The sequence below is a fragment of the Otolemur garnettii genome, unplaced genomic scaffold, assembly GCF_000181295.1.
Source record: "Otolemur garnettii isolate 467f Iridium unplaced genomic scaffold, OtoGar3 scaffold00014, whole genome shotgun sequence".
Lineage (NCBI taxonomy): Eukaryota > Metazoa > Chordata > Mammalia > Primates > Galagidae > Otolemur > Otolemur garnettii.
Window position 1 is genome coordinate 928,935 of NW_003852409.1, and position 13,122 is coordinate 942,056.

Sequence of the window (13,122 nt, forward strand, 5' to 3'; positions counted from 1 at the left end):
TAAGACCCCATCTCTACTAAAAATAGAAAAATTAGCTGGGCACTGTGGCAGCTACATATAGTCCCATCTACTCAGGAGACTGAGGCAAAAGGAACGCTTGAATCCAGGAATCCATTTGCTATGAGCTAGGCTGATGCCATGGCTCTCTAGTCTAGGCAATAGGGTAAGACTCTGTCTCAAGAAAAAGACAAAGGTGCTTAGTAGCCTAAGAGATAACAGATAAGATGTTTTCACACTATGACTGAGGGAAAAAATACTCTAGTACTAAAGGGAAACCAAAGGAGATAGAAATGTTATTTAATTATTTCACTAACTTTGAGTACCTATTATAACTAAGCAATCAGGCTTTGGTGTTTGCAAGATAGAAATGACACAAATAAAGAGGGTGTTTAACAAAGTTGCAAGTGATCATCTCTGGTTTTGCAAGGGTACCGGGTAAGACTTCATTGGAGGTGATTAATGACTTATAGCCAAGTCTCAATTGGATGAATTGCAAGTTCATCCAGGTGTTCCAAAAGATTCATATATAGACATAGCTGCAGAGGACAGCAGGACATTGGGGAAATTACTAGATCACTAGAGCCTTAGGACCAAGAAGATGAAGCAAGAAAAACAGGTAAACACCAAATCATGGAAGGCATATAGCATACAAAGGATTTCAGTAGTTATCCTGTAGGTAGCAAGGGACTATCCAAGGCAAGATATATTCACATTTCTCTTTTAGAAATATTACTACTATAGTAGTGAAATGGAAAACAGCCTGTGATAGTAGGGATAGCCAGAAGTTATTTTAATAATATGGTTGGGAAATTAAGTGGCCCTGGGCCAAAGTAATGGCAAGGCTATTCTGGAGAATTTATAGGATTTGGTGAGTAATTGCATGAGAGGTGAAAAAGAAGATTTGAGGTTTCTGATTTGAGAAATAGACTGTGGTGCGAATCATTGAGATGTAGGAAGCAAAGTAAAATTTCTGTTTGTGTGTTCTTAAGAGGATAAAGGTAAGGAATGATGAGGAAAATAAAGAATTCAGTTGAGACGTCTAGTTCATATGTCCCATAGTTCCAGAGCTCAAGAAAGAAACTAGCCTAGAGAAACAAGTTTGGTAGTTCCCACTGTGGGCTCATATGAAATAAATTGGGAGAAAGAATATAGAAGAAAGAGGGCAAAAAAATGGAGCATACTAAGTAACAATGAAGGAAGAAGGAACACAGCCAGGAAAATATTTTATTCTATAAGCCAGGAAAATTAATGCCTCACAGAGATTAAGTGAAAATTAGTGAATATTGAGTATTATCTATATACACTGGCTTTGAGGGGCTGAGCCTTAAAGGATATTCAGAATTTGCTGTCAGATGAATGGAATTAGGTTGGGTGTAAAATTGGACAAAGACAGGGACACAGTGTTAGAGATGAAGGGAATAACATGAGCAGACGTGCAGAGATGGAACAGCCCTAGGGATGTTACTGACATGATCTTTTAATTCAGAATTTTACAAATGTAGAAGCAGGAGGTATGTAAAAAATAGGGGTGTGGGCAATACTTATTATGCTGTTATTTTCATGGCATAACGGCGCAAAGTATGTTACCTGAAGTTATCTGGTAAAGGTTATTGACAGACTTTTAACTTTTATCACATATCTTCTTTATGTTTTCTTGGCCATTTCACTGTATTTTAGAGTACTAAAAGAAGCCATCTTAGATCAGAGTTTTGGCTTTTTTTTTTTTTTGGAGACAGAATCTGATTCTGTCACCCTCGGTAGAGTGATGTGTTGTCATAGCTCACAGCAACCTTCAACTCTTGGGCTTAAGCGATTCTCTTGCCTCAGCCTTCCAAGGAGCTGAGACTACAGGCACCCGCCACAACACCCAGCTAAGAGTTTTGGCTTTATAATGCAAGCAAGAGAATAGATACTGAGAAAGCATAAAATGTTGATTCCTTAGCAATTGTAGGTACATACCAGGCATTGTTTTTCCCCAGTCACTAACTTTGAGCTTATAGTGTATAATGCATAAACCCACTGATTGTTTGGGAGGAGAATAATGGCTAAAGGACCTGCATAGTGTTTTGGTGATAGAGCCATCACAAGTTAGTAGCTCATTGGAAGAATTATTTCATGTTAAATAGCCTGTTTTTCAAAATGATTATGGGCATTTTGCTCTTTTTTAAAAGTTGGTGTTAATTAAATCATTGTCTTTTATTTTAAAAAGTTCAGTTATTGTATTTTTTTTTCCAGTTTTTGGCCTGGGCTGGGTTTGAACCCGCCACCTCCAGCATATGGAGCCGGCGCCCTACTCCTTTGAGCCACAGGCACCGCTCTGTATCTTTTTTTTTAACATAGTGCTTTGCTTTTTAGATTCTTTAGGCTATTTATTTAACATAGTGCTAATGCTTTTTAGGTTGTTTAGCCCAAAGATAGAACATACTATTCTACAACATGGTAAATTTCTTGAAGGCATTCACCATGTCTAAGTCATCTTTCTGTCTCTAACAATGACTTTTTACATGAGAGATACTCTCTAAATATTTGTTTAAAATAACATGACATTCTATTAATTGAAAACTTTTTACTCTTTTAGAAAAATTACATTTATATTTTTAAATATGGTAGTGGCAAATTCACCACTGATTTGTTGATTGAATTCTCCATTGTTTGCTGAGAAAGTCATAAATACATACCTTTTGGTGAAATGTAATAATAAGTTTTACAATTTTAGATGTAACAAATTAGGATATCTGGAAAACATAAGGCACATTTAACTCCTATGCAGAGCTACATAGATATTAGGCTTAGGAAGAGATTCTTAATTCCTTCCACCAACATTGCAAATAACCAACTTGGATGTGCTGAACTGAGTCCTTCTATAATCTTTAGAGATCTTTGAAAATACACCTTACTAGTTCCTACTTTCTGTCCAGTTGTCCCAACAGTAATGATAGATAGCTCTATAATTGTCTGTGGCTGCTATCTGCAATGGAATCATCTTCAGCTATTCTAACACATCCAAATATTGGCAGACTGAGTATAACTGATGCATAGGATGAACTAGCTTCTGCCCTCAGAAATCTAGCTCAAATTCTTTCCCAGATCCTTTTAGAATGAATACAGTCATATCAGTAAACACCTAGCACCTTGCTCATTGTATTCTTTAAATACAAAAGATGTTTGTTAAACTGAGTTGATGTATTGCAAAGAAAGAAAACTGCTTTGATCACAGTTCTAAAATCTGAAAAGAATTATAATCCCAAACAGTAGCAAGACCAAACCTATAAAACAGCATTGAGTTGATGCTAGACATCATTAATTTTATACTTTAGAGCAGTCCATTTTACATTCTATAGCACTAAGTGGTGGGCACATGGAAAATGAAATGCTCCTGGACCCTGTGGAAAGTTGTCTAATGCATAAGTGGATCCATGAAGTTCAAACCTATCTTATTGAACGATCTGCCCTCAGAAATCTAACCCGAACTCTTTCCTTATGCAAGGGTCTGGAGGATTTAGGTAAATTAGACTAAGTGACAAGTTTTTGATTCCACTAGTGAAAGAAAATTAAAATCACAGAAATATGGTCCTTGAAGGTGCCATGAATGTCATTTAATCCAACCCATTATTATACAGCCCCAGAGAAGTTAAATAGACTACCCAACACAGTAGATTAAAAGCAGAGTTAAGACTAGAAGCCAGGTATCAAGTACCATACCTAGAACTTAAAAATGTAGACCAGTGGGTCCTGACCCCTTTGGACTGTATTAACAGTTCATGGCAGTAGGAAGGTTGAGAAGCACTGACAATCTGCTGGAGTAAAATGTGGTGTTTTAAAAACTGGAGTCTTGGCTCGACACCTATAGCTCAACTGGCTAAGGCGCCAGCCACGTACACCTATGGTGGCGGGTTCGAATCCCCAGCCTGGACCCGCCAAACAACAATGACGGCTACAACCAAAAAATAGCCAGGCGTTGTGGCGGGCGCCTGTCGTCCCAGCTACTTGGGAGGCGGAGACAGGAGACTCGCTTGAGCCCAGGAGTTGGAGGTTGCTGTGAGCTGTAATGCCACGGCACTCTACCCAGGGGGACAGCTTGAGGCTCAGTCTCAAAAAAAAAAAAAAAAAACTGGAGTCTTTTAAGGCTGTAGAGTAGGGCCAAGAGTTGATTTATGTGTTCCTGGTAGTCTTAGCTACATGTATCACTTGAGAAAAACTGACTTCATCTATAATTAAACCCTATTTTGTATAGTGTTGTTGAATTATTTTCTTTTTTTGAGACAGTCTCACTCTGTTGAGAGTGGCCTGGCATCAGCCTAGCTCACAGCAACCTCCCAATCCTCAACTCAGTCTCCTCAGACTCCGTTCAAGTGATCCTCCTGCCTCAGCCTCCCAAGTAGCTAGGACTGCTGGTGCCTGGCATGATGCCTAGCTAATTTGTCTCTATTTTTAGTAGAGACTGTGTCTTGCTGTTTGCTCAGGTTGATGTCAAATTCATGAGCTCAAGTCCTCCCGTATGGGTTTCCCAGAGTGCTAGGATTACAGGCATGAGCCACCACACCTAGCCTTGTTGATGAGTTTTCTACTTAAGAATTTGCTATAACTTTTCGAAGACTTGTTAGCAGAGTGGATTGTTAAGTAAGATGGGTTTGAACTGCACAGATCCACTTATATACTGTTTCTTCTTAACAAAACGTGGATTGAAAAAACAGTATTGTGGGGATCTGAAACCCACATGCACAGAGGGTCACCTTTTTGTGTATGTGGGTCCAGCTATGGAACTTGAGTATATGTGGATTTGATTATACATGAGTGGTCCTCGAACCAATCCCTTACATTTACAGAGGGACAACTGTATATAACCTAGAATATTGTTGAATTCCACAGGAACATTAAAATAATCTGAATGGAGTCAATCTTCCTCTCTCGAACCTTACTTTTGTAATATTTTCTGTTCGTGTGTCAGTTTGTCAGGAATTAAAGAGTGATCACAGCTGATATTTTCATTTCATTGGTTTTGTATTTTATTTTTTTCAATAGCAATTTTAAGTCCTTTTATAATTAAAGTAATCAATTTGAATCTGAATGATGAAGGACATTGAGATACAAAAGAGCTTTGAAAGTTAACAGGGAACTATGCTCCTTACATGGATCCTTTGAATGAAAGCTGTAATAGTGTGGATGCTTGATGAAGGAATAGAAGCTGCTGCTGTTTAATGTATTCTCCACTCTCAGTGTGTGGATGCAGCCTCCAAATTTTACAAAGAAAATAATCAGCACAGCATCTTTGCTTTCCTGTGGATTGGTCTTTTTGTAAAGCAGCCTCATGGTTTTCTTAGTAAAAGTATTTTATTTCAAAATATATCTCTAGACACTTACTCTTGGTAGGCCTGGGAAAATGTAGATTACTTCATGTTTCTTCAAAATTCCTTTCAAAGAAACAAGTCAGGCTTGATTTGTGTTTTAGAGATAGAGGAAACTAGTAAGGTAGGAGGATGGAGAAAATCTTAACTTTGCTTTGAGGGGAGAAAAAAATTTTTCATGCCTTTGTTGTTACCTTCTGCATTAGTCATAGGTCCCTTCCTCCTTGGCCATGGGTGTTCCAAAGGAACAGCAGCAATTTGCAAGTTTGTAAAAGGACAGAGCACAGAGAAGAAAAATGGCTGATACAAAAAAAAGTGAAGGGGTTTATTTCCTCCTCTAGGTTTTTATAGTTGTGATTTTAGATTAACCAATAGTTTTTAGATATCTGGCCTTCTCCTTTGCTCCTTTGTTTTACTACTTTTGAAGTTACAAAATGCAATTCTAAACTCCCAACCCTAATTGTAAGATAGTATTAGAAGTCCAGTTTTTTTAAACGTTATAATGAAGGTCAACTACAATGGAAAACTAGTGGACATAGTTAATACAGATACTGGGAATAAAAACTTTTTCCTCTGCCAACTTGAGTTTAGATGGGAGGGGCTGCAGGTCAATGGACAGTGGACCTAGTAACCAGAGAAAAGTCAAAGTTTATTCATTCTTGTGGGAGTACTCTGTAATCAGTAATTCTCTGAAGAACATACCAATTTAACAAAAGGAGGGGAGGTTAGGTAGTCAAAGCACAGAAGTTCTTTTTTTTTTTTCTTTTTTTTTTTTGAGACAGAGCCTCAAGCTCTTACCCTGGGTAGAGTGCTATGGCATCACAGCTCACAGCAGCATTCAACTCCTGGGCTCAAGCAATTCTCTTGCCTCTGCCACCCAAGTAGCTGGGACAACAGGCACCCACTACAATGCCCGGCTATTTTTTGGTTGCAGCTATCTTTGTTGTTTGGTGGGCCCTGGGCTAGATTCGAACCCACCAGCTCTGGTGTATGTGGCTGGCACTTTAGCCACAGTGTTCTAATGCACAGAGCCAAAGCACGGAAGTTCTAATGCAGCTCATTTATATAATTTTTTTGAATGTCCTGGTGCCCAAGGTCTGTTGTTTCTCTGACTGCAACTCCCTGGTAGGATTGGAGGGTTGTGACAGCTGCCTCAGTAAAGCTCTCTCCTTTAGTCAGATAGAGAAAGTCAGGTTAAAATTTCATAGTGCATTTGTTGTTACATTTTTAGTCCCTTCACTGATTTCTTTTTCTTGTTGTTGTTGTTTTGAGACAAAGTCTCACTCTGTCACCCTTGGTAGAGTGGTGTGGCATCACAGCTCACAGCAACCTCAAACTCTTGGGCTTAAGCGATTTCTCTTGCCTCAGCCTCCCTAGTAGCTGGGACTACAGGCACCCACCACAATGCCCAGCTATTTTTTGTTGTTGTTGCAGTTGTTGTTTAGCAGGCCCTGGCCAGTTTTGAACCCACCTGCCTTGGTGTACATGGCTGGCGCCCTACCCACTGAGCTACAGGCGCCACCACTGATTTCCTTTTTTTAATTTGGATATAGTCTAATGACTTTCAAAGTATCTTTACATATCTCATCTGATTCTCACCAGACTTTTAGGTAAATAGGGAAAATACAGTTATTCCTATTTCATAGTTAAGGAAACTAAGATGCAGAGAGATTAAATATTTGTTCACACAACTAATAGAACTAAGATAAGAATTTCAGGTATTTAGCATTTCTCACTATGCCTTTGGGATTGAATAATTTATAGTCAATTTATAAGTGCTTTGAAGATGCCAAGGTTGAGTGATGTTTTATTTGTTTTGTAGGAGAAGATGGTGTGAATTGGTTCATCAGTGAAAAAGATATTGAGGTAAAATTAAATTGCTTTTGAAATTCTCTGTAACAGGTTAATAATTTACTTTAAGTCAGTCTTACTATGATAACTTTTGGAACATCAACTTTTTTCAAGTAGCAGTAATCTTAAGTGGCTTATAAGAAAATGTTTGACTTTAGTACCTGAGTAATTTAACTCTTCAGAAACTTGGTTCACCCTTGGCTTTTATCAGTGAGTTAATGGTCATTATCATTTAGTCCCCTTTCCCTTTTTGTGTCTCCTCTACCAATGTGAATCCCCTCAGCCCTGGAACCACTAAAGATCAACACCGGAAATAACTGCTGCTTCAGTGTAAGGAAATGGTTAGTCTATTTTTAGGATGTGACAGGTGTTTATCTTTGTCATTTATTAGCCTTAATCATGGCAGATGCTAAAAAAGAGAGTAAAAGTTTTAAGAGATAACCAGATCGTATCTATTTGTAGCCTACTTAGCCAGTTCAGCAAAATAACAAATAAAAGATGAAAACTTTTTCAATGATGAAATTTTATCAAACAAGACAAAAGCATAGTTGAGATTCACATGCTCTTATTTAGATATTCCATATGATATGCTTTGCTAAAGACAAAATTGAAAAAAAATCATTATCCTCTAAGTAAAAAATTTATGCACAACTCTCATTCAGGAAAATGTGATATACTTTCAGTTACAGAAGTCAGCAGTGGTTTTGACTTTTAGAGTGTCTAGGTGATGCATGTCAGTATCACTGCTAGACCTGAACCGTAAGTACAGAAGAATAGAAAAGAAAAGAAAAGAAATGAATAATTTGGAGAAGTGTCAAAGAATGGGTAAAAGTGGCAGACAAAAAGGAATAGTTATCTTTACAGTATATCCCTTTATTTTTCCACCTTCTTTTGAAAGAACAGGAGAGATCACAAAAACCCCTGTTGCTGAATTCATATCGAACAGAAATCAATGTTAAAACTCTTGCCTTCTTCCACATTAATGGAAATGACTTGAAGTTTGATGGCTCTTTACTCACTGATAGTTGTCTTTAAAAAGAAGAGTAGTTTTTATTAAACAGAGTGAAATGATTTTTTTTTTTTAATTCTTGATTCTTTTTCCCGTAGGCCCAGATAGCTAATAACAGATCTCCTAGAAGATTGGCCCAGCGATACTACTCAGACTACAAAAACGTTATCTGTAGAAATTGTGACAAACGTGGCCATTTGTCAAAAAACTGCCCCTTACCACAAGTATGTAAAATATGTAATACTTCTTCTCACGTTTTGAAAAATCAAGATAGATTTAAAACCCTGTAACTTTAGAATTCAAATTATTTGTATTGTGGGTGTTAAATTTCATTTGGGTCACAGCCTCAATATAGGGGAAAGAACAATATATTTAGAGTCTTAAAAACTTAGAATAAATTTCAGCTTCCTATTACTAGTCGTATGATCTTCGCCAAATCATTTAACTCTCTATACTTTTGTTTTCTTATCAATAAATAAGAAGATTGCATCATATGATTATGAGACCCCTTGTACTTTATACACAGCTTATTTCACTGTGGGTTAATTTTCATTATTAGAAAATTATAATTTTAGTGATTCATAAAAGATTGTTGATAACTATGTTAAGCCAGGTACATTAACACTTCAAACAACATAGAATGGAAATCTCAGACATTTGCTAGCACATACTAAGCTCTTAGCAAACATTCATTTCATAACCTCTTCTTCCCTAGTCCAAATGACTCGCTTTGAAATACATACATGAAACAGCTCTCATGTTTCCTTTTTGTTTGTACTTCTCTACGCAAAACACCCCTTTCTGTATCTGTTCCTCTTGTGATTTAGCTTCTAGATAACCTTATTATTCCATATTCTCTCTGAGATACCTTTCACTTTGTCAATATTTCCATATTCCTATAAGACAAGGCATAAGAAATAAATGTCAGTCTGTACAGACTAAGCCTTTATGCAGCGGTTCTCAACCTATGGATCACGACCCACAGGAACTGTATTAAAGGACTGTAGCATTAGGAAGGTTGAGAAACACTGCTTTAGTCTTGGCGCCTGTAGTTCAAGGGGCTAAGGCGCCAGCCACATACATCTGAGCTGGTGAGTTCGAATCCAGCCTGGGCCTGCCAAACAATGATGGCTGCAACCAAAAAATAGCTGGGCGTTGTGGTGGGTGCCTGTAATCCCAGCTACTTGGGAGGCGGAGGCAGGAGACTAGCTTGAGCCCAGGAGTTGAAGGTTGCTGTGAGCTGTGATGCCATAGCTCTCTACCCAGGGCGACAGCTTGAGGCTCTGTCTTAAAAACAAAAAACACTGCTTTATGGCATCCACGGTACACAGTAGCTTATATTAAAACTCTAATTACAACATTTTATTTGAGTTATGCTCAAGATTTGGGCCTTGATTGGGGTCTCAAATTAGCAATAACTTTTTATGGGATTATATACTAAGAGAAATAGCAATCTTCTACTATTTGAGATTGAAGTGTTTTGCTAAAGAAATTTTATGTTTTATATTTTTTCTGCCACATAGAAAGTTCGTCCATGCTTCTTGTGCTCCGAAAGAGGACATTTACTATATTCCTGTCCAGCTGCCCATTGCGTAAACTGTCCTTTGCCGAAGAAATTGGGCCACAGATGTCTTTTCAGATACTCTTGGTCTAAACAATGTGACCGATGTCATATGCAAGGCCACTATACTGATGTGAGTATCCTGCATATAATTAATTTTTTCATATAATTAATTTATCAGGTTTAGGGGGGTAATATGCCAGTTTATAACTAACAGTCAGCCTACCTAAAAGAATGTTTACTCTACATTATGCAGAATGGTAGTCATTGCCTATGGCCACGGAACATGTAAAAGGACTGGAAATATCAGGGCTAAGAGGCAAGATTAACAAATATTTTAAACCTATGCTATCCCCTTTCTTTGTGGGGTTCACAAAGGTTAAATTAAAGAGATGCAGTAACATATAAAATCTGTATATTTATTAGTGCATTTTTATTTTTATTATTGCAGATTAATTTGAGGGTACAAAGAATTAGGTTACACTGTATTTGTTAGGTAGAGTCCCTCTTATATTTGTGTCCCACCTCCAAGAGATTTGTCATATATCCGAATTATTAATGCATATTTAAATGAAATATATGAACACTTAGCAGTTGTATATAAGCATCTGTATGAAGCTTGGTTTCATGCTGCATGTTGATGATTCTTGCTGGTATAATAGTCTTAGGAAAGAAAGACAAGTCACCCAGTACTTTAAATATGCTTGTTTTATTAGCTCTTTCTTTAGATTTAAATAACAACAATAATTGCAGCACATTAAAAATGCTATTTTGGACATTGTTTGCATCATACTGTTAATGTGTGTCGAGTTCTGGTCACAATTTCAGAGACCAGAAAGGCTATTGAAGTAAGTAGATACAGCTTTGATGTGGAATATGTAGTTTTCTACATTCAATTTACTTCTAACTCCTAATGAATATCTCATTAAGAGTCTGTCATTTTAGCTCTTAATTGCATCTCTTACTACGTAGCAACATATGTTTATTTTATATTAACAGCTAATCAGTACAGAGTCGTTTCTCATACTCATACCTAAGTGCCAGTCCTAATTGGTTCAGGGAACATTTATGAAAGGGTTAGTGTTCACTCTCTTTTTCAAGCATTACTTATCTATTTTTAAAAAATAGTAAACGTCTTTTCCCTTTAATGTATGCTCCTAAAAGACATAATGCAAAGCACAGATATTTTTTCTGATATCATTTATATTAAAGTATATTTATAATCTTTTGCTCAAAAAATTACTATGGCTTTCTACTGAAATGAATTTCAGATTAAAACAAATTAGAGTGTGTTTGTTATGTGTGTTTCTCCTATAAATATGACAATTATGGATTATAATTTTACCAATATGTTCAGATTGTTACCTATTTTTTTAAATAAATGATGCTGCAGTTAACATCTTTTATTTGTGAGTATTTATGTTTATGTAAGAGTATTTGAGTAAAACAAATTTTATGAGTGGAATTATGAAATTAAAAAGTATATACATTTAGTCTGAAGAAATATTGTCATACTGCTCTTCTAAAAGATTTATAACCACCTCCCAGCAATGTTTGAGAAGTGAATACTGTAAGTATCAATGTTAAATATTATTGGTCCTTAAAAACTTCAGCTAATCATATAAAGAAAAAATGTTATTGTGTTGTTTTAATTTATATTTCTTAGGAGACTAATGAAGTTGAATATGATTGACTAATTTAAACGTTCTAATTCCCAAGAATAAATATAGTGATAGAAGGTTTTGTTTCATTACAAAGTAGTTTTCAATACTGTATTTACCAAGTCTTAAAAATGACAAATCCTAAATTACACTAGTATTATATTGTTGTTGTCTGCATTAAGTTGTCAATTATAATTTTCTTACCAAGATTTTTTAGTTTAGCAGTTATGTTTAATAACATCTGGATTTTACTTCTTTCTTGCAAGGAGCTCTTACCTATGATAACACAGTTTTTTGAAACAAACTATATAGCAGTTTAAAACTACTTGTAAAGGTCATATATCATCTCTGAATTCTTTTTTTGTTTGTTTGTTTTTATTAAAGCATAACTATGTATGATTGAATTAATTGATGAATTAATTCTATCGCTCATTCTCCTTAACTTCTTACCTTGGGCCTCTAATATGTGTTAAATTCTAATCTGAAATGAAGATCGGTAAGCCCAATGAATATACTTTTTTTTTTTTGAGACAGAGTCTCACTGTCACCCGTCCATAGAGTGGTGTGGCATCACAGCTCATAGCAACCTCAAACTCTTGGGCTTAAGTGATTGTCTTGCCTCAGCCTCCCAAGTAGTTGGGACTATAGGTACCCACCACAACACCCAGCTATTTTTTGTTCTTGTTGTTGTTACAGTTGTCATTGTTGTTTTAGCTGACCTGGGCCAGGTTTGAGTCTGCCAGCCTCAGTGTATGTCATCAGTGCCCTACCCACTGAGCTACAGGTGCCACCCTGAATATACATTTTTATTTTAAAGACACAGAGTCTCACTTTGTCCCCCTCAGTACAGTGCTGTGACATCACAGCTCACAGCAACCTCCAGCTCTTGGGTTTAGCCAATTCTTTTGCCTCAGCCTCCCAAGTAGCTGGGACTTAACAGGCACCTACCATAGTGCCTGGCTATTTTTTTGTTGCCATTTGGCCGGGGCCGGGTTCAAACCTGCCACCCTCAGTATATGGGGCTGGTGTTCTACTCACTGAGCCACAGGCGCTGCCCCCGACTATACATTTTAAAACACTGTTAAAATAGTGGTGTGCACCTATAATCAAGGAAGCTGAGGTAGGAGGACTGCTTGAGTCCAGGAGTTTGAGATCATCTCTGACACCATTCATTGCAAGACCCTGTCTCATAATAAAATAGGATTAGGCTGTTACCAACTTTAGAAAAGGCAATACCCCTTCTCCCAAAACTGCCAGATCTATTATTTTTGTTCTAATACATGATGAAGGTTCCAGGTACTGTTTGTTTCTAGCCTGCCCACCTAGCATAAGATTCCCTTGGAGCCCAGAGAAGCCTGGGTTCCACTGACTCCTTATGGAAAAGCTGATAGACCTTCAACTACCCAGAAACTCTTCATGAGGTTTCACATGAAAGTAGAATTATTCTGGCCCCAGGATACTGTTAACTGTTTTGCCCAGTCCCACAAATACTTAAGATTTGCCTTGCAACCTGGCCCTCCACAGAAAATAATTATTTGTTCTGCAACTCTCTCAAACTGCTCATTCTTCCTTGATCCACATAGTTCTGAATTAAGGGATAGGATCATCCTCTCTTCCTCTTTTGCCATGGTTGACTCTAAGTCATTACTCCTCCCTTTTTACAGAGATATCTTTGGCTTTTTTTTTTTTTTTTTT

General features: G+C 37.0%; 1 protein-coding gene across 3 annotated transcripts in view; it reads left to right on the forward strand.

Annotated features, from left to right (window-relative positions):
• Nucleotides 1–13,122, forward strand: part of ZCCHC7 (zinc finger CCHC-type containing 7) — a 228,426-nt gene that overhangs the window by 164,795 nt on the left and 50,509 nt on the right. For all 3 annotated transcript variants that reach the window (XM_023510482.1, XM_023510483.1, XM_012802458.2), the window contains exons 3-5: nt 7,168–7,211; nt 8,304–8,429; nt 9,729–9,899. In XM_023510482.1, the coding sequence (XP_023366250.1) occupies nt 7,168–7,211; nt 8,304–8,429; nt 9,729–9,899 (341 nt within the window). The remainder of the gene's footprint in view (nt 1–7,167; nt 7,212–8,303; nt 8,430–9,728; nt 9,900–13,122) is intronic.